At 55.2% G+C, this 25,901-nt stretch overlaps 1 protein-coding gene and 1 long non-coding RNA gene across 9 annotated transcripts in view; one reads left to right on the top strand and one right to left on the bottom strand.

Moving 5' to 3' along the window:
* OTOF (otoferlin) overlaps window positions 1-25,901 on the top strand; it is a 93,782-nt gene that overhangs the window by 19,429 nt on the left and 48,452 nt on the right. For all 7 annotated transcript variants that reach the window (XM_078444886.2, XM_078444878.2, XM_078444885.2 and 4 more), the window contains 3 exons: window positions 11,063-11,151; window positions 17,937-18,036; window positions 20,485-20,666. In XM_078444886.2, coding sequence (XP_078301012.1) covers window positions 11,063-11,151; window positions 17,937-18,036; window positions 20,485-20,666 — 371 coding nt within the window. The remainder of the gene's footprint in view (window positions 1-11,062; window positions 11,152-17,936; window positions 18,037-20,484; window positions 20,667-25,901) is intronic.
* Window positions 16,305-24,663, bottom strand: LOC144615967 (uncharacterized). Of its 2 annotated transcripts, none has more exons than XR_013554805.1 (3): window positions 23,633-24,663; window positions 16,721-16,866; window positions 16,305-16,571 (listed from the first exon to the last, which is right to left on the bottom strand). It is a non-coding gene; the product is annotated as an uncharacterized LOC144615967 (long non-coding RNA). The 2 variants fall into 2 exon arrangements; XR_013554806.1 differs by having other exon boundaries at window positions 24,466-24,663.

Here is a 25,901-nt window from a genome sequence, read left to right as displayed (position 1 = left end):
AATCGCTATTTTTATTTCTACTATCATTTTATTTTATGTTTTCCATTTACTGAACTTTTTGTTTGTTGTTTTGTTTTCTCCTTTCCAGCTTTCCATTGGCTAGATCAGGTTTTCTTTTGTTAGGTGAAAAGTTATACATTCTATGTTTGTTTCCCAGGCAGTCACCATTCCTTAGTCATGTTTATGTATCTCTGTCCATGGCTGAAAAACAAATCGGTAATTATAGCTCCCCCTATCATGACAAGTATTGTAATACTCTCCTATGTCTTTTTGATTTCCCTTCCTCAGCCCACACAGTCTGGATTATACATTTTTTTTTTTTTTTAATTTTTTTTTTTCAACGTTTATTTTATTTTTGGGACAGAGAGAGACAGAGCATGAACGGGGGAGGGACAGAGAGAGAGGGAGACACAGAATCGGAAACAGGCTCCAGGCTCCGAGCCATCAGCCCAGAGCCCGACGCGGGGCTCGAACTCACGGACCGTGAGATCGTGACCTGGCTGAAGTCGGATGCTTAACCGACTGCGCCACCCAGGTGCCCCTGGATTATACATTTTTTAGAGAGTGAGAGAGAGAGTGCAAGTGGGGGAGACAGGCAGAGGGAGAGAGAGAGAAAGAGAGAGAATCTCAAGCAGGCTTCATGCTCAGTATGGAGCCCAACCCGGGGCTCGATCCCACGACCCTGCCATCATGACCCAAACTGGAACCAAGAGTCAGAAGCCCAATGGACTGAGCCACCCAAATGCCCCTAAATTATACAGTTTTCATTCTAGGTTCTTATGAATGTGTCTTCTCCTTTTCTTTTATTTGTCCAAGCCTTCTTTTTCTTTTTGAGGACAGTAGTAGTCTTTTTACCAAGATATCTGATCACTTTTACTTCTCCTATCTTTTGAAGCCTCTCTTGGCATTGTTTTTCTTCTTATTTGAGTACTTCCCCTAAAAGCGGTTTCAAATTGGGTCTTTGTGTAGCAAACCTTCTAAAGCTTTGTAAATCTGAGGACAGTTTCTTATTCAGATCTCAATGAGACTTTCACTAGATACAAAATTCGAGGCTCAAAATTCTTTCCTTTACAACTTCAAAAACATCAGTGCCTGTTACTGTTGAGAAGTCCGATGGCCATCTGGCTCTTGTAACTTTGTGCGGGATCTTTTCTTTCTCTCTGGAAAAGAAAGTATAATTCTATCTTTGATATTCTCAAATTGTATTCTAATGTGTCTAACTGCAGGGTTTCTTATCTTTCCTGTTTTGCACTATTTTGTGAGCTCTTTTCAAATCCAAGGTTTTCATCTTTCACTTATTATAGAAAATTCTGTCTCCATTATTCTTTTTCAAATATTCCTTCCATTCAGTTTTTATATTGTTCTCTCCTCTGCAACTCCTATTATCAGATGCCACCACTTGTACCTCTAGCTGCCATTTCTTAGCTTTTATGGGTTTTTTTTTGTCTATCAGTCTTTTGCTGCTGTTTTCTGAGAGAGTTCTTCAAAATGATCTTCCAATTTACTAATCTGTTCTTTTTTTCTTATGATCCCTTGTTCTTGTTTTATATTGCGAATCTATGCCAAAATGGTCCATTTTGTTCTGATGATCGTGCTTCAGTTGGAATATCCCGTTCAGCGCATGGTCTTGCCTCTTTAAGACATGTCTCTCCAAGTGTCTATTGACTTTGCCCTGTTCAAGTGCTCGTGGTATCAGCCACTCTGTCTGGTAACCAGTATTGGGGAAGCCTCAGAGGCCAGCTGGGTCAGGCCCTAAGGGTTGAAGGGCAGGCATGAGTAGCAGGGGCGCCCCAGTCACCGCAGAAACAGGCAGGGTCTCATCCCTAAGCCTTTAAGGAGAAGCATGGTTCACAGAAAGCAGGCTAGATTTTTTAACAAAGTAGCTTTGGGGTTTCACTGAGAGGAGGTCCATGAACACATATTCTCTCTCTTTCTCTCTCTCTTTTTTTTTTAAAGTTTATTTATTTATTTTGAGAGAGACAGAGACAGTGCGAGTCGGGGAGGGGCAGAGAGAGGGAGACAGAGAATCCCAAGCAGGCTTTGCGCCGTCAGCGCAGAGCCCCACGCAGGCTTCGAACCCGCGCAACTGCAAGATCGTGACCTGAACCGAAAGCGAGAGTCGGACGCTTAACCAGCTGAGCCCCCCAGGCGCCCCTCCACCTATTTTCGTCATCGCAGTAGGGCTGTTGTCACCATTTCATGAGTAAAGGAGCAGGCAGCGATCGCCCGAAGGTGATGGCAGGGATTGGTCAGCGCAAAATTCGGGAAGGTTTTTCTCCCATCTGCTATCCTACTGCTGAATCTGCTCCCCGACCGCCTCTGCTGGGCAGCCTCCGTCTTCCCCCAACACAGATCCACAGATCTGCTCAAAGAGGCTTTGGTCTAGTGTTCTCACAGTTGTTTGCTTATTACTTCCTAGAATCCGTATTTCCCTTTGGCTTCCATAGTTTCTCCAGGGTTGATTCTGGGGTGAGAACCAGCAGTCTTAAGTTACCATCCTGGCCTGAAACAAAAGCTCTACGGTGACCCCCAGAATAGCTTGCCCCTCCTTTCCTGGGCTTTGCTTCTCGCGTTTGGCTCAACTGCACTGGGAAGGGCCTCGTGGCAGACTCTTCCCTTTGACGCTGGTATTTAGCTGGGAAGCCACCAGGCTGAGGGGCCACCCAGAACCCCTGTCTCCTCCTCGCATTGGGCCCATCCCACACAGTGTGGTTGTGTCTGTAGGCCCAGAGCCACAAGCACAGAGAAGCAAGCACTTGACCTTCTCTCCTGCGCTCAAAAGCAGCCATTGGCCATCACCGCCTGCAGGCTGTGCCCTCCCCAGGGAGAATTCTGTTCTGGAGGTCTCCCCTCCTTGCTGTGTGACTTTCAGCCTCAGGTTCTAAGCCTCTGTTACCCATGTGTCAAATGGGGCTAATGATGGGTATGAAGTTATTGTCAAATGATGAACAGAATGAAGGATAATGGCAAAGGTGGACCCATTACTGCATACTAAGCCAGCATCCTGGCCTTAGGCTGGCCCGGCTGTGCAACCTATGCTACCTTCCCCTCCCCAGTTCGTCAGTCAGGGCTCCGAGAAGAGAGAGTGGTTGCGTGAAGACACAGGCCGCCTGGCTCAGTCCCTCACAGTCCTGCCTCCCTGGGCCTCTGCCCCCAGTCATCCAGGCAGAGCGTCTGACTGCCTCCTTCTCATCAAGTCTCCCAGGGGACTTGTTCGCCCAGGCCTCAGCCAGTGAGCAACCTGATGCCCCTTCCGAGGGCGCTACCACCCCTTTCCATTCACGGCACCCAGGATACCTGAGCCACAGGTATACATGACATTCAAAGTTAATCACCGTGTCCTCTCTCTTCCCGATGCCGCCCGACATGGGGCAGGTGGAGAGTCAGTCCCTCTGGCCCCAACACGACACGGCGCCCCGTTCTGAGTGCCTCCTGTGTGACAGGCTAGGATACCCCAGAGGGGGAAGCAGCTCGACAGCACATGAGAATCCACGTAGGAACGTGGCCACGGGGGAGTCTCTGGTTCCATGGTGGGGCGGTGGTGGGGGGGGGGGGGTGGCGGCACGCAGAAGCCAGGGAGTAATGAGCAAAAGCACATGGCCAGAGTCAGAGAGTAGCCCCAAGCTGGGGAGAAGTGGTCCTCACCTGGGGAACATTCCACCCACTCGCGAGCTGACTGGGAAGCTTCTGGTTGTCACAGTGGGGAGCCCACCGGCACTTGGTGGAATGGGGCCAGGCAAAGCCAGGGTTCGAAGTTCACGTTCAGATTAGATTATGAATCCTCTGTGGATGCAGCCGCCGGAAGCTGCTCCTGGGCCTGACCCTCCCACCACCCTTGCAAGGCCTTACTGGGTCCTTCCGTGCCCCCTGCCACCACCCCTCCCTCTGACAAGTGGCCAGCAGCGCACGCCCCACGAAGCAGGGAAGGCAGCCCCCCCACCCCCTACTCAGGGAGGGCCCCGGGGCCTGGGTCAGCTCAGCCCCCAAAGAGAGCCTTGAAGGGCACCCATGCTTATACCTGTCTCTGCAGACTGGGGTGGGCAAGTCATGAACTCTCTTGCTGGTCCCTGAAAGAACCAGCCTGTCTGTGGTTCCAGAACAAGCCTGGAAAAAGAACCTCATCTACCCTTCGCAAAACTTCTGAAGGCATCTTGGTTTTTCAGAAAGTCTCTTTTCTCACACTTGCTTACCGTGCCCGGGGCCTTAGGAACCAGCTCAGGGAGGTACAAGGCGCATTGGCAGGGGAGTCATGAGAACCGAGTTACGGTCCTCACTGAGGTATTTACAAACTCTGTGACCTTGGGCTGGGCCCTCAACCTCTCTGGGCCCCAGATTCCCCTTCTGTAAAATGGGATGTATTCCTTGCACTACCTTGTAGAACAGTCACATGGCTGAAAAATGAAATAAAAGACAAGACAGCAAATGTCTCTCCCTTCTGTGCTCGGACAAGGGTGAGAGGGGCTGTTGCAGGCTGGGCTGAGGAACTTGAGTGGGGAGGAGGTGGCCATGGAAGAAAGACAATGCTTCGGACAACAATGGGTGGAAACAGAACCTGGACAAGGTGTCTCCTTTCCCTGAGGCTGGAACCTGAGATCCTGCATTTAAACCTACAGCTCTGGAGGAGGGAGGGAAGGAGGGAGGGGAGAGGGAGAGAGAGAGAGAGAGAACATGAGCCTTTATGCCAGGCCAGTAGCTAGCAGAGGCCCCTGCCCTGGAGGAATGGGAGTGGTCCCCCTAGCCCACCCCAAACCTGGGTCTAAGCCAGGATTTAAACCCAAGTCTATGTGACTCCAGAGCCTCTGGTCACTTGCAAAGTGAATGCGACTCAGTCCTACCTTCGAGGGGCTCAGTCCAGTGGGGAGATGGACCCGGCGTAGACAAAGGTAGACCACGGGTCTTCTGAACCCAGAGGAGGGAGAAGTCATCAGCCTGGGGTGGGGGACAGGGGCTGGCCTCACCTGCCCACTTTTCTTGTCCCTGGAAGTCACGGGCTGTGAGCTCCATGGGGCCAGGAATGCACCTGACTGGTTCATCACTGGCCTGGTACCCAGCACAGGGCACAGGGAATATTGCCAAGCAAAAGAACGAACATAAGAATGAACCCAGCTTGAGTCTTGGGTCTTTACATTCCCAAACAATCTCTTTTCCTAAAGCTTTGCAACACGCTCCAATTCCGCCCCCCACCCCCCTCAAATCTGGAGGACTGTCCCTTTAAGTTCATTGTCTTGATGATTGGGGATGTTTCCAGACCTAGTCAGTGAGGGAAGCTCAGGATAATCCAGGTCATTCTCCGTCCTGCATCAGGGAAACCTTTCCATGGGTTCTAGATCGCCAGGGCTGATAGGAGGCAAAACTTTGCTGCCCCGGCCAGCACCTGCCAGGTCAGGCCCAAGCCTGGAGCTGTCGAACCAGGTCACAGCTCCTCATTCCTGAGGATCCTGAGACCCCTCCTCCTGCCAGGGGTCCTCCTTTCCCCCTTCTGCCCCTAACACTTGCCACCTTACTGTTGTCAGTGTTCCTATCACGGGTGGCAATTTCAGGTCCGTGGGTGTCTCCAGAACTATCCAGGAACTCCCACAGAACTAGGAAACATGCTTGCACTCTGTACTGCCCACAGTGCCATATACAAAGCCTTGCGCAAGGAGGTGCTCAGCAAACCCAGAAGGTGCTCGGGAAACATTTGCATGAGGCTTCCCGGCCCGTGACATCTTGAGTGGCAGTGTTTGGCCTAGCTGCTGTCTGAGTCCCCCCCAGTGTTTAGATGCTGACGTGGTGTGGAATCTTAAATTGGCCCAGTCTCTGGGTCACTAATGTTCAGGGCACCTCCAGAAATAGAAGGCACAACTTTCAGCTGTTGTGGCCACGGAAAGAAAATCGTGCTAGTGCTGTCGCAGGCTGGGGAGAGGCCCTTTCTTCTCAGGAGCCTCCTGCAGTTCCTAGAGTGCCGTGCCCAACAATGCCAGGCCTTGCCCCCGGCTCCTGGAACTAACGATACGAGACGAATCGCGATAATAAGCGGCCATGTTGGTTGCACTCTTACCCTGGGCCAGGCTCTGGGCCGTGTTGCCCCAGCCTCGCGGTAACCCCAGAGAAACAGTACTGCGACCGTCACCCTCACTTTACAGAAGAGCAAGCTGAGGTGTGGAGAGGTGAACTAACCCACCCGCGCTCACCCGCCAGCAGGGAGCAGTGCCGCGGCCCAGCCAGCCAGTCGAGGTCCGTTTGTTGAGTGCCTCCTGTGTCCCAGGCCCTGTGCCAGATGTAGGGACACCTCCATGAACAAGATGAAAGAAACTAGGCCTGTCCACTCTGCTCACGCTCTGAATGGCTCGGAGAGCAGCAGTCAAGCTATCCCTGGAGTTCTTGGGGCAACAGAAGGAGAGGGAGCAAAGCATCAGTGTGTGGAGGTCAGGGAGCAAGGTCCACCACTGCTGCCAGGCCTCCCTGACGTGAGTCTGACTGTTTGAGAGATTGGCATGCGTTCGAGAGAGTGTCACAGTTAGCTACTGCTGTGGAACAAAGCAGCCCAAAATCCAGGGACTGAGATATCCACATTCTAGTGTTTCTTACGCTTGTGTGAGTGGACTGGGCTCAGCTGGGCAGTTCCTCTGCGTCTGGCTGGGAGCGCAGTCGGTGCTGACTGTTGTCTGGGGCACCTTGGGCCTCCTTGTGGCCACACGTTCTCCAGGACCTCTCGCTACGTGGTCTCTCCAGCAGGGTAGCCTGGACTCCTTTACCTGGTAATTGACTTCTGAGAGGGTCTAACTGTAATCTCAAATACTAAGCTACATTCCCACTTACCAGCTGAATTACTTTGGGCCAATCCTGTCTGAGCCTCAGTTCCCTCATCTGCAAAATGGGGACTAAATTATGTAATGTGTATGAGGCATGTAGCCAAAGCCTGGCGCATGGTCAGCCCTCAATAAATAAACGTTCTTGTTCCTGTCGATCTAGAAGGATTGTGAGCGCCACAGACCCCCTCAGCGAATCTCCCTGGTTTTGCCGGTGGGTCAAACCCTGAGCCAAGTATCAGGAGACTTGAGTTCAAATCCTGCCTCTGCCACCAACTGCCTATGTGCCCTATGACATGGCTCACGCCCTCCGCTTCCCCATGTGTAAAAGAATCCCATCTTGGCCACGTCGCTGTGAGCCTCAGTTCTTAGCGGAAAGTGCTCAGAGAAGTATCTCGTTCTACCCAGACATGCTCTCCGGGGGCACAGGCCCGGGAGCTCCTGAGACCCCCAAACCTCCCACTCTGGTCTTGCTTCATTCTCCATACACGTCTGAGCACGACACCCTCCACTGGGGAGGAAGTAACAGCAAAACTGAGGAGGCCATGAGAAACGACATCTTTTCTGGTAAAAGAGAAAGGGGAAACCCACAGGCCAAGGCAGAAAGTGATGGAAGGAGAGGGAGAGGCCGCGGAGGGTCAGGGAGGGGTGAGGGTCAGCCCCAGACAGGTCGAAAGTCCCCACGGGAAAAAACAGGACCAAACAAAATAAGCCACGCCTCAGATTTCTGCAGTGTTGTGTTGTCGCTTTACAAAATCCACCTGGGTGGTCTCGTTGGGTTCTTTCAACAGCCCCGTGAGGGAGATAGTGTGGCCCTCGTTTGTTTTATCGACAAGGGAGCCGAGGCTGAGACAGAGCCAGGGGTGGCCTTCGGTCACACAGCTAACTGGAGGCACCTCAGGGACTACCCTCTTGGTTGTCAGAGGGGCTGAGAGAAGTGACACAGGGCACGTCCTTCACTGCCGTTCCCGGGGCTCAGTAGGTACTTGCTGCGTGAAGGGAGGTGGCTGGAAATGCCGCGTGGGTCACAGCCAGGGAGACTGTGAGTCCCGGGAAGGGGGATGTAGACCTATTTGGGGAAGCAGCGAGGCAGCCACGGAAAAGTTTTCACCAAAGAAAAGTGAAAATGGAGGGAAGAGCCGAGGAACATTTAGACGCGGACCAAACACCAGGCCTCTGCTTCTGGAAGAGGCCAAGCGGGAATAGCAAAGAGCTCCCGGGGCCCCAAGTCCTTTCCCTTAGCTGGACACAGCCTGCCTGCTCCGCCTCATGGCGGTGGGGGAGGGAGAGGACGCTGGGGTTTCACTGTCCCGGGAGGGTCCTTCCCTCGAGCAGGGGGCCTCAGACCTGGATTCACATGGGAGCACCTGGAGGTGCCTACCATCCCGCGCCCGGACCTCCAGAGGCAGAGCGGCATGGGTAAAAACTTCTGGAAGTAATTTTGTGCGCAGGCAGGATGGAGAACCACTGAGGGAGGGACAGAGACTGAGAGAGGCTGGTAATGGGGGCGAGGCGGAGAAGAAAGCAGGGAAGCAGGAGAGGAGGACAGAGAAGGGGGGTGGGCGGACATGGGAGCCAGAGAGGTGAGGGGCGGGAAGAGCGAGTGAGGCTGGCCCGAGGACTCCCTGGGGACTAGGCCGGCTCTTCCCACGTGAAAGCCTCTGGACGGCCCTGGTCCCTGGCGTCCACGCTCCCTGTCCCCTGACCCCAGCCTCACCTGACCATCTGCTTCCTCCTGTTTCCTCCTCCTGGGGCTCCTTCTGGGAAGCCCTGAATGTGATCAGTTCTGGAAAGGGCAACCCCTGATCAATCCCGGAAAGGGCACCCCAAGCTGTGCCCCAGGGCCCATCCTGTGGAGTCTCATCGGCAGACCCAGCTCCTGACGCCCCGCTCCCCGGCCCGCCCGGACTCCCCTGCTCTCTGTGCATCAAGGGCCCGCGACGACCAGCTTGGTGTTCCTGTCACCCCGTGACCCGGTAAACCGCACCCCAGTCACTAGGCAAGTCCGTGCCTAGGGGTAAGCAAGCAGAAGTCGCAAGCAGCCTCCTTGTCTGGGTCCCTTTTCCTCCAGATGACTTCTGCTGATCCTTCGTGGTCACTTTGTTAATGTCACTGCTCAACACCCCTCCCTGTCATGGTCCCACTTCCACAGTCATGTCCTTTTTCTCCTAATCTGTCTCTCCTTCCAAAGCCCAAGATCCCACCCACACACCCTCAGGTGGACCAAACACCCCTGCCCCCTTCATCCCAGGGAAACCGAAACCTTGGAGGTTCCCCAGGCCTCTCCCCTCGGCACCGTGGCTAATGAGTTGGGCCTGAATTCACGAGCTGGCTTATTTCCCTGCAGCTCAATTAAAAGCAACTTCATTAAGGAAACCACATACTCGGCCAAGCTCGAGGCATCCAGACAGCAGGGGCAGAAGCTGCTTAATGAGGCCTGCGGGCCCGGGGCCGGGCTTGCCCACTCATCCTGCCCTCCTTCTGTGTCCATGGCCTCCAAAATCCTCCCCAGGTCCAGCTCAGAACCCTCTCCCTCCTCAGCCTCCACCCCCTCTCCTTCCGCTGCTTCTCCCTCCCTCACCTGCCCACTCCAGCCGAATCCTCCCCGGGACTGAAGAGAGGGATGTGGGGCCATTTTCCCGAGACAGGTCTGTCCACATCGGGCAGTGACCTGCCAAGCTGGCCCGGTGCCTCCCAGTCCCCCTTGTCTCCGTTCTGGGGGAAGGAAGCTTCAGAATGGCTTGCGGGACGAGTTCTCAGAGCGCCCCCCCCCCCCCGCCCCCGCTGCCCCTGAGCCTGCTCAGCCACCACCAGCAGAGTTCTCTGAATCATGTTACCCCTGTGAGACCTGGCTTCTCGAAAAAGAGAACACAGGAGCAGCCTCTTGGGCTGGAGTATTCAGTGAATTAGTGCATCTAAAGCATTCAGACCCCTGCATAATGAAAAGTTCTCTGTAAATGGCAGCTCTGATTCAGATTACTATCGTTACTATTTATTTCTAGCCTATCGAGCAGTCTGGCTTTGGTGGGGTAGAAACATGAAACAAATTTAAAAGTCACCACCTTCCACCTGTTCTGTCAAAATCCCCCTGGATACCGTCTCTTCACGGCTTTGGGAACAGACCTCAGAGCTTTCTGGTCATTCTCAGTCATCCAAAAGTCCGGTCCAGAAAGGTCTGCTACTCCAGCCTGACACCTTCTCGCTTCTGTCAGGCTTGTGGTGGCTCGGCACATGGAGTGGGGCAGGACGCCGGCTCAGGCCCTCCACATCTACCCCCTGCAGCCCGGGTCCCCTTCCTGAAGGGTCAGCCAGGGTCCCCTTCCTGAAGGTGCCTCAGTCTCTCTGAACAATTCTCCCGGCAAGGTGCCGCAAAAACACTGTGCCTAGGATATGACCGTGGCCACCTTTCCCTTCCCCAGTCTTCTTTACACCCCAGGAAGAAGGAGGGCTACGGTGGTGGCGGTGGGGGGTGCGGTGGGCAGCAGGCCCTCGGGGAAGCCCTGAGGGAGGTGTCTGCCTCTCTCTCAGCAGCTGTCTTTAGACCATGGGGTACTTAGCACCCTTGGCCCCGGCTTTGGGCCCACAGTGCCATTTCTAGGGCATCAGGAAAAATCCCACTCAGCTTCCTGCTCATCATTATTAATCGATTTAATGATGAAGCCAAGACAGAAGTGGTGAGAGTAAATTTAGAAACAGGGAATTGGAACCAGGCTGTCCCTCTTCTGTGGGCCTGACCCTGATCACAGCTGAGATCTGTCCCCAAAGTTAACATCACCCGTGGGAGGGGTGATTTGACCTGAATGGGGGAGCCCAGGACCTCCCACTCAAAGCAGAGCCTGGACTGGCCAGCGTGATTCTGGCAGGAGAGAGCTGGAAGCTTACAACTCCACTCAGCGCGCAGCAAAAAACAAGCCCACGCCCACAATCCTTGCTGTTCCCCCAGAGCCCAGCCTCCCCCACCCGGCTGCACCACCCACTCCAGAGCATGCCCGAGGTGTTGGGCTGAGAGTCAGAAGTCCTGGTCAGCCCTCAGTTCTTCCACTTACCATATGACCTTGGGAAGGTCACTAGACTTCTCTGTGCACCATCTTTGAAAGAGGAATGGGTCACAAGGTGCTGGTTGGAATTAAATGAGATTCTAGATGTGAAACTTATTCCTGTGGAGCACTGGGCCGATGCGAAGGGCTACCTTTAAGGAATCCCCCTCCTGCTCCTCATACCCCTCCCTGTCATTTCCATTTAAGGCCACAGCTGTCTCTCTCTCTTCCTAGACCTTCCGGTGGCCAGTGGCCAGCAGCATCGACAGCAATGAGATACTCGAGATTCAGATCTTCAACTATAGCAAAGTCTTCAGCAACAAGTAAGTGTGGGGTGGGAGAGGTGGGGTCCTAAGGGGCTGGGGGCCTGCCCTTCTCCTTGGGCTGCTCTCTCCTTTGGGTTTAAAAGGCAACTCACACCCCCAGCCTACCCTGGATTGATCATCAAAGACCCCCCTCCTTGCCCTCTCATGCTGTCTTCGGAGTCCTTCAGCCCTCCCAACCATTGTCAGCCAAGAACGCCCTATCCTCCCTTTCACCCTTTCTGTCCCCAGCCCCACCTCAGCTTCTTGTCCCCTTCTGTAAGTCTCCCCATTTACACCATCCTGGGTGACAGTTACCCAGCAGAGGAGTTAATATAATGGCAGATAATATAATGGGCCATCTGTAGCCTTGAGGACAAACTTGTCATACCTGGGGAGGACGAGAGGCTCTGAGGCAGTTTGGTGTGGTGGTTTGGGAGTCAGGCAAGCCTCACCTCAGATTTCCAGTTCAGTCGTCTATTGTGTGACCAGGAACTGGTTATATAACCTCTCTGTGTTTGATGTATTCACGTGTAGAAAGGGTAGGTACTTATCTCAAAGGAAGCTGTGAGAATTAAAGGATATAGATGTCCATTCATTCATTCCCCAAATGTTAACTAAGTGCCCACTGTGTGTCAGGCACTGAACTAGGTGCTGAGGATAGCGAGTGCCTGCCCTCATGGAGCTTACATTCTTCAATGAACACACCTATGACATGAGCACAATCACTACAAAGGGTTCAGTAAAAGTAGTGCCCATCCTTCTCAGAATTCAGAATGACTTGAGGAGTCTGGAATGGTGGCTGCACATAAGAAAGGTAAAGTCCCATTTGGGGGGTCAAAAACCAATTGCCTTTATACCAGCTAGAGGGTGTCATGGCTGAACAGCAACATGTCCAGAAAAACATGGAAATACTACTCACTGAGAGTGCAGCATTACTCAACAGCAGGAAGAGACTACAAATAAAAAAAGGGGGGACATAATCCTAGGTAATTTTAATAGAAGGAGGACAATCAGAGCAGGGGTGTTGAGAGAGGAGGGTTCCAATGCTCTCATGCTGGTTGGAGAGAATACCAGTAGTCAGCTCTTTGTGGTTGCCAAGGGAAGGGACTTTAAATCTGACAAGAGGATGAGAACTGGAGGAGAAAACCATAGAGGACATGTTCATCCACCTATATATCCATCCTTCTGTCCATCCTTCCATCCAACCTTCTGTCCATTCTTCCATCCCTCCATCCTTCCATCCATCCTTCCGTCTATCCTTCGGTCCGTCCTTCCATCTATTCATCCATCCATCCATCCATCCATCCACCCATCCATCCACCCACTCTTCTAGTCACTCATCAAACACTTACTGAGCAAATATTCTGTACCAGACAGACACTGTGGTGGTCGCTAGAGGTACTAAAATGAGAGACTAAGTCACCATGCCTGTTCCCCGAGAAAGTTTTCTGCCATTTCCAGAGGCAGGACCAGGACGAGGGTGCATTGCTGAGAGACAGTAGACAGCTGAAAGGTAGCTTGAGCTCTCCAACCAATGAGCTCTTGGGAAGTAATGAGCTCCCCATTACTGGGAAAGGCCAAGCAGAGAGTGGACCATGATGTCGTAGGGGGGTGTTGGATTGAGATGGGCTGAACCACACAGACTTCAAGGATTCTGTGGTTTTTATTGGAAGCCCACGACATCTCAGCTGAGCATGGGATATGGGAATTTCAGCCCGCTGGCAGGCCCACAGGGGAGAAATTTAGGGCAGAGAGGCCTCCCCTTGGCCTCTTGGGGTGGCACATCATTCAGGCAGCTGCTTCTGGTATCCACAAGAGAAGTTAGTGAGATACCCCACCAGGGGCCCCCAAGAGGAAGCAAAACCTTCTTCCCTGGGATGAGACATCAGGTGACCTGTGAGGACAGAAGAAATAGGAACAGAGAAGGGCCCACACGCAGACTGAAGTGGGTGTGGAAAACGAAGAATTGGAAGCTGGGGGCCAGGAGAGACATCCAGGAACCCCAGCAAGGACCCACACGCAGATGTCAGAGCTTCCAGAAGCCTCAGAAGTCAGCCAGGGCAACCCTTGCTGCACAGGTAGGGAAACTGAATCTCAGAGAGGCTAGTGAGGCCACTGGACAGTGGAAGGGCCGGGGTAAGGCTGTCTGCTTCCTCATCTCCTTCCTAATCCTGGACCTTCCAGAAACCAGGATTTGTGAGCAGCGATTGTAGAAACCACAGACATGAAAGAGATCGGTACGTTGTTTCCAGCAAAGCCTCTAGACAGCCCCCAAAATGCTGGAAACCCTTAGAAATAGCCAAATCCTGGCTACAAACAAATCGAAGAATATTTGTTAAATTGAGAAACTGAACACCATCCCAGTGAATACGCCGAAACTTCAGGCTTCAATTAGTTGCTCTAAAATGCCAGAGGAGACAGAGGAGAGATTCTAACCTAATTCTCCCCTCTTCCTCTCTTCCCATCCTCCCTGACCCACCCACGAGGAGGCAGGAAACCCCTCCCAGGGAGGTCTGGGCCTGAAGGGAGAGGATCCTCTCATTTCCTCGGGAAACCCATGGAATGTTGAAACACTGTTGGCTACAGGGCTGGGATGGGGAAAGGGGTGCCCGTCTCGTGGAGAGCACAGACAGAGTCCATCCTGACACAGGCCAGCTTGGGGGCCGGCGTGGGAGGGCAAGGTACTTGGAGTCGGGTGGGGCCCAGGTCTGCCCACCCTGTGGTTGCCAGTCTGCTTCCCAAGGGGCAGCCGAACGGAGGGGAAGCCTCTGGGGTTCGCACCAGGCTCACCAGCCAGCAAAGCCACACCTGTCACACCTGGCCCCGAGCAGGCCCCCAATTACTTTGTGGAATGAATGAATGAATGAATAAATGCCCCCATGGGGTCAGGAGGCAGAAGGTACGCAGGGTGGAAGGGTCTGGAAGCAGAAATCCAAATGGCCTTTCTTCTCTGAAGAACTCATGGCACCCTCCAGGGTGAGAGCCAGGTCACATGATTGAGGCAGTCGGGGAAACTGAGGGAAAGGAAGCTGGTATGAGAAATAGGATTCATGGCCCTGAGCCCATTAGCACCTATCTCAGAGAAAGACTTGCTCTAGAAGTAGAGGGTGGCTTGGACACTGGCCCCTTACCCAGTGGCTGTAGGGGCTTCCAGGAGGAAGAGACATGGTAGGTCTGCCTGGCCCACCTTGAACGAGGTCTTCCTTCAGGAACCGTGGGCCTCCTGTGAGAACAAGGTGCTGGGTCCACAGGATCTTGTGTGTCCCCCTTCACCTGTCCAGAACTGTCCAGAACCTTTGGGGCGGGGGGGATGGCCTGATGCAGGCGCCAGTCTCCTGGGACTTCTGAATAATTCAGGAGCCAGGAGAGCAGCGGAGGCCTGGCCAGACCTTGGGCACTTGACACGGGCTCCCAGGGGGAAAGCAATGAATTATTGACAGGCCCTGGTGCCTGGTTGCCGCTCTATTGTGGTCAGTCTGTGGACCCATTCATGCCTGAGGCCCCCTCCCTGCTGGCTAATTATCCAGGAATTCTGCCCCTGCCCAGCCTACCTGGCCACTCCGTGGAGGCCAGCCCAGCCTCCTGGGGGGGGACATGGGCTCTGCAGGGGGTGCCTTCTTTGTGACGGGTAACTTGCATGGGCCACATAAGCATGATTTTCAGAGGACAGAACATCAGGTCCCAGGTCCTTCATCTAACAGTCTTGGGGGAAACTGAGGCCCAGAAAGGGCTCTTACCCAGGATCACACGGCAGGGTCGGGGCAGAGGTGGTCTTCAACCCAGACCTCCTGACCCCCGGGCCAGTGCTCCTGTCCTTTCACAGGACAAACGGCCTCACACCTCCACTTCCCAGGGAAAGGACGCTGCAGGTGTCCAAGGGCACATGAGCCCACCCTGCCTGGTCACCCTGGGCCCCCTCTCCTAGGCGGCCCCTCCATGCTGACCCACCCAGGGGAGAAGAGGCAACAGGCCGACCTCATGAGTTTGCAGCTGGGCGGACAAAGGGCAGCCCGGCTGGACAGGGTGGTCTCTGGGGTCACCACACAGGCCACAGCTGGGGCTTCCTGCACTAGCTCCTTCCCCAGAGAGCGTTTACGGAGGGAGTTGAGGGGTGGCATTCAGTCGGAAGCAGTATTAGGACACTTGTGTTAAAGCTGTGTTTTCAAAGCAGGCACCCTGGTGTTGCTTAGAACGGTGCGTTACGGACGGACCCACAAAAAAACCAAAGTTTTATAAAAACGCTTTCCTTCATACTTTACTTACGACTGGGATAATAGCAATTGTCCTTTTCAAAGAACACTATTTTTTATTTTCATTTGGAGGAGGTTGGGGGACACTGTTAGAAGTGAACCCCCCCCCACCCCAAGCCACCCCCTGGGTCCCAGGGTCCCAGCCCCACCCTCTGGGCACAGACAGACCCTGGCTCTGTGAGGCTGTGCACCTGCCCACAGAGCCCATCCTGCAGAGAAGACCAGCACTGCCTGGGCCCTCCAGACAGCAAGCCCTGCACTCAGGGGAGGGAGGAGGTCCAGGTGTCTGAGTGAGGCAGTGTCGGAAGAATTTCACTTGAATGCTCTCACCGCCACCCAGTGAAGTGGGTAGTGTCACCTCCTTTGGAGAGCCGTGGGGCTCAGAGAGGTTGGAGAGCTAGCCAAAGTCACACAGCCGCCAGGTGGTGGAATCTCCCCCCTTAGATCCTGCAAGGTGAGCCCACTTCTATCTGACTCCAGAGCCCAGGCTCTATCCGCTGTCTACACTGCTTCTGTTAAGGATGGCACTGAGTCTGTGTGTGGACAAGGCTTAGACCAGGAGTGGGGAATTTGCCAAGAGGTGGACCTTGGCTCACTGTGGGGTTAAAGCAGTGAGAGCAGCCGTGGAGTAGTGAGATCCCCGTCACAGGGTGTATAGCAGGGGCTGGAGACTGCATGCCAGGGAGGATGCTGAGGGACCCTCCTTAACAAAATGCTGGACAAGCCTTCCTCTTGGGCCCTCCAAGGGCAAGGTCTGAGACTGACCTTAGTTAGCACCACCCTGCCCCCTGGGGGTGTCTTGCCACATTACAGCATGTCTGCCGATCCTCTGCGGTGCTAGGAGCGTCTTCTAGGAAAGTTGTGCCTGAGTATCCACAGCTGCCCCAGGTTCCCCCCCACCCCCGCCGCCCCCACCTCGATCCCATCCCGGCACTTCTCCTCTCTGGGCACTGCTCAAGCTGGGGAGAGGCCAGGACCCAGCCAGGGAGGAGGCGTCTGCTGGGCTGGGTCTGAGAAGCACCTAGAAGCCTGGTAAGGGGTCTCCAGTAGAGGAATGGTATGAACAGTCTCGCCCTCAAGGAGGCAGAACAGCCGGCCGAGAGGGCTCTGAGCTCCAGGGGGAAGCATTTCATATTTATCCACGGTGGCTGCTCCCACCACTTTCCCTCCTCACACAGAAAGGAGGCCCTTTAAAAAAAAAAAAAAAAAAAAAAAAAAAATATATATATATATATATATATATATATATATATATATAGTGTTCACCCTCCGTGTTCCTCAGGAGAGTACAGACATCAGATACGTCCATTAAAGTCAGAATTCACCTGATGCCTCACCTGGCTCGAAATTGCCATCGGTTAACGGAGTCCCTTCCTGCTTTCTCGGCCTCGCCTTCCTTCCTCCGTGAATCAAGGGCGGCACCGGGTGATCCCAAGGCCCCTCTGGCTCTCACGCGCTGCAGGTGCTCCCCTCGGTCTCTGTCCTTTCAACCAGAAATGGTGTGCACATTTTAATCTACCCCATTTGGAATCACCACGTGAGAACATCTCTCCGACTACCCTGTTCTCTCCCAGAGCAATAACCTTCAAACCACAGGGTGAAATGGGGTTCAAGTCAACTCGGTCAGCATTTATTAGGCACCCACTGTTGGTCATTAATTCAGCCAGCAGATACTGAGATCTCCTGTGTGCTGAGAAACTCAAATAGGGGCTGGAAATAGGAAACATGGCCCCTGCCCCGGAGAGGCTCAACGTATAGCAACACCCCTTGATATCACCCAGATTGCTTCTGGAATGCTGACTGTGATGGAATGCTAGACGCTCTGGTGAGAACTTGGCACCGAGGCTCTCAGCCCTCTAAACGGCTCTGGGAAGCAGGGATTTTAGTAACTCACCTTAGGAGAACACAGATGGAGAGAGCTTAAATTGTCAGGGAAAGCAGGGAACTGGCTGGTGGCAGAGTCGGGCTTCAAGTCCCTGCCTCCGACTGCAAGACTGAACTCTTCACAGCCCTGCACTTTGTCTGGGAATATGGGGATCCTGCCACCAGATGGACCCTTGCCCTCAATGGGCTTGCAGAAGGCAGGTGTGGGCATTGCTGACTAAACGGGACCAGTGAGCCAGTGGTGTTGGGGCAGGTAGAGACCTTGGTGGTGGTTAGGGTGGCGGAAGGGGGAGATACTGCTCGTGGACCCTCCCCGGTAGCCTCCACACTGGGCATCTGGGCAGGGGCTCGGCTGAACCCCAACTCCACAAGCCAGGGGGTACCCTGCCCCCAGTCTGTTGACATCCCCCCAGGGGGTTCTCTGCCCACGAGCGCCAGGGAAATGGGTCTCACACAGACAACCACTCACACTGGTCGGGGTCACGTACGCTCCTGGACACGTTGCCCTGGCCAGGACCAGCCCTGGCTCTGGGGCCACCTTCTCCAAGCTTAGCCTGGAGCCTGAGCGAGCCCTCTGTCTCTCCAGCCCGGTCCCCAGCCAACCACATCCTCCTGGGATGGGAGCTCCTCTCTCATGTGATGCGGCCATGCCCCCTCTCCCGTCCACAGGCTGATCGGGACCTTCCGCATGGTGCTGCAGAAGGTGGTGGAGGAGAAGCGCGTGGAGGTGACCGACACACTGATCGATGACAACAATGCTATCATCAAGGTGGGTTTGCCCCAGGAAGTCCCTGGACTTGCCCTTTGTGGGGTCCCCTGGGGGCCACACGGGGTGGTCTGGGGGATGCTCCTAATGGATGGAGAGGTGAGGCAGGAGGAAGAGACTCAGGTCAGACTGCCAGAGCCCCTCTGCCGGGGGGGGGCGTGGCCAGAGCCCCGGGCTCCAGGGCTGCCGTCCCAGGTCCCACAGCCCTTCCTGCGGTGAGAGCACAAGACAAGGGGGACTGGGACATCCCCTCCCTTCTCCACTGAGCAGCTCAGGAATCGCCACAGGGGCCTCTCCCATCACCCAAGGGCCAGGCTGAGCCCTGCTGGCCACTCCAGGGCGTGATCTTCACTCTGGATGCCTGCCTCGGAGCCTCCCTAAGACCGGCCATTCTGCGAGGGCAGTACCTTGTTTCTATTCCTGTTGTCACCTCCCATCTCAGCACCTCCAACACGAACACACGTGTACGAACGACGCACAGTCTGTGGGCACTGGGCACCTGTTCTAACAAAGGAAAGAAATGAGCTCATCTGGATGCCCCGATCCCAGACTCTGCTCTGATGCGTTTGTCCCCTTCAGCTGACTCATGCCCACTCACAGGCAGGGACACAGCCCCTGCGCACGGACCGTGGTTGGGCCACCAACTGTGGGACTTGGGCAGGCTGCCTATCCTCTGCAAAGTGAGCCAAATTATAGTATCTGCTCCACAGGAATTGTCCGAGGATTAGAAGAGAATATACAGATAGTGCTTAGAAGAGCTAAGCAAGACTTGGGATAAGTCAGAATAGCCTCAGAAGGCAGGGCGGAGGCCACGGGGGAGCCAGAATGGGAGGAGCGCCAAGGGTGGAGCAGACGTTCCCACGGTGCCTTTGTATCTCAGGATACTTCCTTGCAGAGGACAGGAGGGCACTTGAGACTTCTCAGCTGGACCCCAGCCAGCCCGTTCTCTCCAGGAGCAGAGGTGGGCAGGGGGGCTTCCCAAAGTCAGGGGAGCTCAGCCACCCCAGCAGGGGGGGCGGGGTGCAGAACAAGCTACGGTCACCAGTGGGAGGAAGTGAGAGGAGAGAGAACAGAGGAAGCGGGCAGAGACGAGCAGGCAGCACGGACCACGTTCTGTATTTCTAGAATCGGGTTTAGGAACTTAGCAGAGGACAGGCCTCACAGATTATCTAGTGCACTACCACCCACCTCTGCCACTCATTTTGTGGATGGGAGCCCTGAGGTCCTGGATGGGAAACGAATTTAGTCAAGGTCAGACGGCTGGTCAACAGCAGAGCTGACACCGGGACCCAGGGCTTCCAATTCCAGGCCACCATTTTGCCGGCACAACACACCTGGTCCCATCCAAAGGGCCACGTTGGCTCAGCGGGAAGGCCACGAGGCTTGGAGTCAGTCTGGCTCAGCTCAAATCCCAGCACTACCATTTTCTAGCTGTGTGACTTCGAGCAAGTAATTTACCCTCTCGGAAATGTTAGGTAGGATACGTTGAAGTGTTGAGAAGATCAAATGAGGTTTGAGCTGAGCCTGGCTCAGGCCTGTAAAATGAGTTTACAGTAAAGCATCTTAGCATGACATCTAGAACAGTGAGGGCTTTTCCTTCGACTCCCCCACCCGCCCCGGAAAATCATTCGGAAGCCCACGTGCCGAGCAAAGGCTGCCTGTGTGGGTCGCCGGAGCAAGCCAACCCCCAATCTCTGAGGGAGGGCAAGTGCATCTGGGAGGCATACTGACACCCGTGCAGGTTGAGGAAGGAACTAGAATGAGTCTTCCCTGTGCACCGGGGAGACACTAGAGCTGAAAGGAGGCAAGTGGCCCGAGGACCCAGAGCAAGAGGCCCTCCCAGGATTCTCAGGCGCACAGCCTGGGCCCAGGTGGGCGCTCCGCTTTTCCCCAGAGAAAAGCCCAGAGCGACCCCCAAGTCCCTTCTCCAGAGCAGGAGTGTCAGATGAACAGGAAGATGTACCGACCCCATGCTTTGGGAGGTGTCCGGGGGTCCCCTCTCCTGGAGGCATGTTCTGCTCACATCCCATCTCGGGTTCGCATCAGGAGTGAGAGCAGGGCAGCCCCACTTCTGAGGACGAGGGGGAGACCTCTAGCACTGGGGACACTGAATGATATTCTTCGTAGACAGTGGGCCCAGAGAGCCTACTGCCGTCTGGGCTCAGCTTGTCCCGGGCGCGCCCTCCACCTTGGGCACCAGGGAGGAGTAGAGCCAAGTGCAGCAGGACCAGGGGCCAGAACCCGTTAAGCGGACTGAGTCTGTGAGTCTCAGTCTTTCTGAGCCTCAGTTTTCTTATCTGTAAAATGGGAGGTGTGGGGAGGCTAACGCGCACTTTGCCTTCCTCCGGCCGGGGGAGGAAGTGAAAGCACTTTGTAAACATCACAAGGAGTGCGCGGGATGGTCCTTGCTATTGCTGTACCCTCGCTCACCACCCGCCCCTCTCCCTCCAGACCAGCCTGTGCGTGGAGGTCCGATATCAGGCCACAGATGGCACGGTGGGCTCCTGGGATGATGGGGACTTCCTGGGGGATGAGTCCCTTCATGAGGAAGAGAAGGACAGCCAGGAGACGGATGGACTGCTCCCCGGCTCCCGCCCCAGCTCCCGGACACCAGGCGAGAAGAGCTTCCGGAGGTAAGAGGCTGGGCCCTCTGGCCTCCCACCACCCCCAAAGACACTGGGAGGATTCCTGGGCCTTGGTTCCCCGCGAAGGGCCCTCTCGGCATGACTGGGCTCAGTGGACAGGGCTGAGTTGCTGGAGAGACATACACGAGGCAGGAGTGTATTTCTACAGGGCCCTCGACACCTGTTCCCCCACCCCAGGCTCACTGGGGGGGGGGGGGGCAGGGTATCTGGGATCGGGCTGAGGGGCCCAGCCTTCTGCTCCCCTGAGGGAGGACTTGAGGGAAAGAGGCTAGACCCCTGCCTCCTGACAGAATGGGTGAAGCAGACAGAAGGGGGCTCTAACCTTTTGGGTCCAAGACCCAGAAGTGCCAGACCAGCCCCAGGCAGCCCGCCGTCCACCCTGGCCCCAGGCAGGCCCAAGAGAGGGAGGCCTTTTCCTGCCCGGGTGAAGCCAAAGGTCCTGGTTGGGAACCAGCCTCTCTCTCGTTGAGAAGAATGTGTCCTGACACCCTCAGTGTCTAGGAGTCACCCCTGCAATGTCCTACCACACACGGGTGTCAGGAAGCTGCGTCCAGGCCTGCTCATTCCAAATGCAGGACTTTTCCCCCAAAAGGAAATGCAATGACATTACTCTTAGAACTCCGAGAGACAGACCCTAAGTTAGTAAAATGTTGGCTATGGATTCCTAGTCTGCTGGGAATAACGTGCAAAATGCAGGTAAGTCAGTGGCACCTCTAAAGTTTTAGAGAAGGGGACCCCTTCCCGGTGATCGTTCCCTCCAATCTCCTGCCCTTTGCTTTCCAAAAAAATGTATTCGGTCCCTGTTCTGAAACAAACTACCTATGTAAATCAAGGTAATTGAATTGATATGTTTTTATTAGACGAATGTGCTTTTCTTCTTTGTACTTGAGCCACTCCTCTCGGGCCACACACACACACACACACACTATACAAGCTTAAGACCCTGAGAACCAGGTCAGGTAACAAGGTCAAAGGAACCATGCGTGTGACAAATACAGTGGACGTTGGCTCCAGACCAGCTGGGGGAGGGGTGGCATCGCCCACTCCAGCTGGGAGGGAGCCTGTCCTCCTTAGACTCTGGCCAGCCGGATGGAGAGGGCATGCAATTTGGCCTCAGGAGACTCAGGTCTGAGTCCCAGCTCTGCCTCCAACCAGTCTTGTGGCCCTCGGCCGGTCACATACCCTCTTTACTGTCTCTCCTAACCTGTAAAATGGGACCCGGAACAATGAGAACGCTCCCCCCATCCTGCCATTAGGAGAGACGAAAGGACCACAGGGGGACAGGTCGTAACCGGGGTGCCGAGTGCTGCCCCACATAAGGGCTGGGGACAGACAGGCTCTTGGCAGCTGGACAATGCAAAGGGTCGGGAATCAGGCTGGAAATGGTGACGGGAGCCAGAAGACGCTGATGCAGAGGGCACCAACCCGTCCCAATCCTCTGTCCCCACGAAGGAAGAGCACACGGGGACTGTCGGAGACTCTGCAGCTGGGCTCTAGGAGGGGGAGCAAGATTGGAAGCCAGGTGACAGCCAACAATTGAAGGGAAGGAGCACCGGCCCCGAATCAGGGAAGCTAAGTTCCATTTGGCCCCATCCTGGCTGCTACTAACTAAGCCAAATGACAGTGAGCGAGTCCCCTACCCCTCTGGGCCAATTACAGGAACGGGCTACGTATCCTGGCCGCTCTACAACTGTGATGTCCCGAGGGACCCAGGGATACTCTGGATCTCATGGGTAGCACCAGTGTGAAACAGCTGTCTGGGAGCTCTTGACAGCCGAGGGCCGCCATCCCCTGTGGCTACTGTGGCTCGGGGCTCACGAGAAGGAGCCAGGAGGCTGACAGATGGGGCTTGAGTGGAGGCAGTAGAACAAAGTGAGGAGCTTTGGTCCCCAGACCAGCAGAGGGCCTCTCCTATCCTCCCTCAACCTGGCTCAGGATTTCCCCACCTCTCCCTGGTTTCAGTGGCCACTCCCAGGGCAGCAGCAGGAGGCCGCAGCAGGAGGAAGGGTTTTTTTGTTGTTGTTGTGTGTGTGTGTGTGTGTGTGTGTGTGTGTTCTTAAGTTTACTTATTTATTTTGAGAGAGACAGAGAGATAGGCAGACAGAGAATCCCAAGCAGGCTCTACACTGTCAGCGCGGGGCTTGAACTCACAAACTTGTGAGATCGTGACCTGAGCCAAAATCAAGAGTCGGATGCTTCACCGATCGAGCCACGCAGGCGCCCCAGGAGGGAGGATTTTATCTGGGATTGGGAATTGGGAGAGGGTGACAACCACGGTCAGAGCCCCCTTGTCTTCCAGATGCCACAGCCCTGTGTTGGAGGGGCTTTGTGAGGGAGCGCACGGTTCCCCTGCTGTCGCGGGGGCCACTGGCCCAGATGCTGAGAGCACCTGGGGGTCGGTGCCCTTGCCAGGCCTAGCCACGCAGCCAGCAGGCCGGGTGGGGGGAAGAGGTGAGAACATTCGGGAGGGCCCTTTGCTGGTGAGGAGAAGGTAGAACAGCTTTAGAGCATTTGGGCTCATCCTACGGCTTAATTCTGGCTGCATGTAAAGGGCATGTGAGCTCTGGGTCAAGGAGTGTGGATGCTGCAGGAACCCGATAGTTGGCCTTGCAGCCCGAGGTGTTATGTCTCACCCTCGTCTCACAAGTACCAACCAGCCAGGCCCGTCAGCTCTGGAGCCTGGGAGAGAGCCACCGTCTTCCGGACTGGCGAGCCCTCCAGATAGGCTTTGGTCAACAAAGGGACGGAGGAGGAAAGGGATATATGTGCCTAGTCTCTGACCCCCAGCGAAGTCTTCCTTCCCCACATCTGCCCCTTGCCCTCCGTTCATTCCTAAAAAGGCCCACCCCTTCAAAGATCAAGGTGCTCAGTCTACTAGGCGCCTCTCTTGTCTCTCCTCTGGCCAACCAGCAGCAGCAGGAAACCCTCATTGCTAGTGAACAGCAGTGTCTCACCTGGTCTTCTGGATCCACAGGGGTCTGGGGTGGGAATCCATTCCTCCCCGTCCAACATGGCTCCGTAGGGCGCTTGCTGGAGGACGGAGGGGGGGCCCGGTGGAGTGAATGGGCAGGAAACAGCCTCGGCCTTGGACTGGCAGGGACTCTTCCATGGATGACAGAGGAGGCTGATGTGGGGAGGTCCTGGTGAGCCCACACTTCTCCCTCTGGGGCCTGGGCACCCCCCAGCTGGGCTCCAGCCATCTGCTCTCACTACCCCAGGACAGGTCTTGGCAGAGGTACTCACTTAAGGGAACTCACTCTGAAGGCCTTAAGTATCTTCCTGGAAATTTCTCCCATGTGACCTCAGGGAATGTCTGCCAGGCACCTCCGCCTGAGCACCCCCCCAATCCCCAGCCCAACACCAGTAGCCCATTAACCCTTTCCTCCCACGGTTCCATCAATCCCAGGCCCCAGTCAGTCTTGTGCCCTCTGAGCCACTCTGCCTACTTCTCTAGTCTCTGCCCCCACCCAGGGGCCTCTGATTTTGGCCAGGTTTCTGTAAAATACCCTGGGAATGTTCCAGAGGCAATGCGATGATGTGGAGAGACACAGGGCTCAAATCCCGGCTCTGGTCTCCAGAGCTACACTTGCCCACCTGTAAGAGGGGCATCAGGGATGTGAGGATCAAATGACATGCTTCATGTGAGTCACCCACCGCAGCACCCGGCGTGTGGTCGGTGCTCAGCCAGTGCCTGATGCTTTCCTCCTTCCTTTCCAGTCTCCGTGACCTGCCCCGGTCCCTGAAAGGGAAGGAGACTTCGGCCCAGCACGAGCGTGCACACACTTACCAGTGCCGCTCAGGTGCATGTGTCTTTGTGACACCAGGGAGCCGCACACACCGCTGGCTTCTGGGCTCCGTTGCTGATGCGGCTCTAGGAGCCACATCCAGAGGGACGGAAAGGAGGCCCAGCTTTAATGGTGCAGCTTCTCTTAGGGCTTTCCTGTGGATTTCCTCTATTCTGCGACTCTCTCCTTATTTTCTCCATCTGCCTGGCCCTCCTGCCCTCCACGGCCCCACCCCCTTCCGCCCAGCCCCCCCTGCCTGAGAAGGCAGAGGTTCCCGTTGGGTTCCTCTCTGCTGGGTCTCATCTTGGGAGAGCAAGGAGGGACCACTTTTCTTGTTCTCCTTACGGATCATTCTTCCACTCCAGCAGAGATCCATGGAAGCCAGGTATCCCCACTCCTATACCATGGGTCAGGGGGCAGCAGGGTATCCCCACAGTGTGTGCCCTGGGATGTGCATGGGGTCAGCATGGCCGGCCTCACCCCCCAGTTCCCATGATCCCTCCCCCACCTCAGCACAGAGGAGCCAGGGCCAGGGCCATGCTGGGATAGGGGTGAAGCAATGCTTCACCAGCTCTTTCACCCGAGGTTAGGGTCCCCTCCACCCCCGGCCCAGGGCTGAGTGTTCAAGTGAGGTCTGGCCCCATGAAGCACTGGGTCCCAGCAAGCCTCAGAGCTCCCCAGCGGCCGCCATATTGAATCTCCCACGCAGTGGCTGCTTTCAGTGGCACATCCAGAGCAATGTGGATGGGGGTGTGAGGGAGAGATGGAGTGAAACCCAGGCCCAGAGAGACAGAAGGCTGGCTGAGGAACAGAACCTACCTAACCTACCTGCTGAAAACACAATGTGGACTCTAGGAGGAAAGTTCAGACCCATCCAGGCCTTCACGGAGAGGTCTCCGAGCAAGGAGGACAGAGGCCGGGCCACATCCCATCCCTACTGCTTGTGGCCGAGTGACTGAGGGCAGGCTGAGCACAGAACGCTGAAGCTTTATTATTCATGTTCGTTGTAGTCATTAATAGTGGTTGTGGTAAAATCATGAGAATGTTCTTTTTTTTTTTTTTTCACAGAAAGACAGTCCTTTTCCCTTCTCCATTTCCACACTCGGAGTGTGGGCCTGTGTGCGGCCCCTTTGTAGGCCCAGCGGCCTGGAGTGTGTGAGGACGGGGTGAGGCAGGCATGTTCCAGGCAGCCTGTGCTGTGCGGCACCTGTGCCTGCTATGTGCCTGAGAAGCTCCGCCGCTGGGCCAGCCTGATGGCTCTCCAAGATTTCAGAGCAAAACCGGAAGGGAAAGAGATAGAACCTCACGTTTTATTGTTCAGGTGTATCAATTCCTCCTTCCCGTTCCATCCTTGCCCAGTCCTAGGGGATACAGTTCCCCTTCCGGTTCCCCTATTGCAATGATTTTCAAATTCGTCAGGGTCACAGAGTTCTTTAAA

Source organism: Panthera onca, chromosome A3, assembly GCF_046562875.1.
Source record: "Panthera onca isolate mPanOnc1 chromosome A3, mPanOnc1 haplotype 2, whole genome shotgun sequence".
Classification (NCBI taxonomy): domain Eukaryota; kingdom Metazoa; phylum Chordata; class Mammalia; order Carnivora; family Felidae; genus Panthera; species Panthera onca.
Note: the sequence above shows the minus strand (reverse complement) of the source record. Positions and strands in the feature narration are given on the sequence as shown.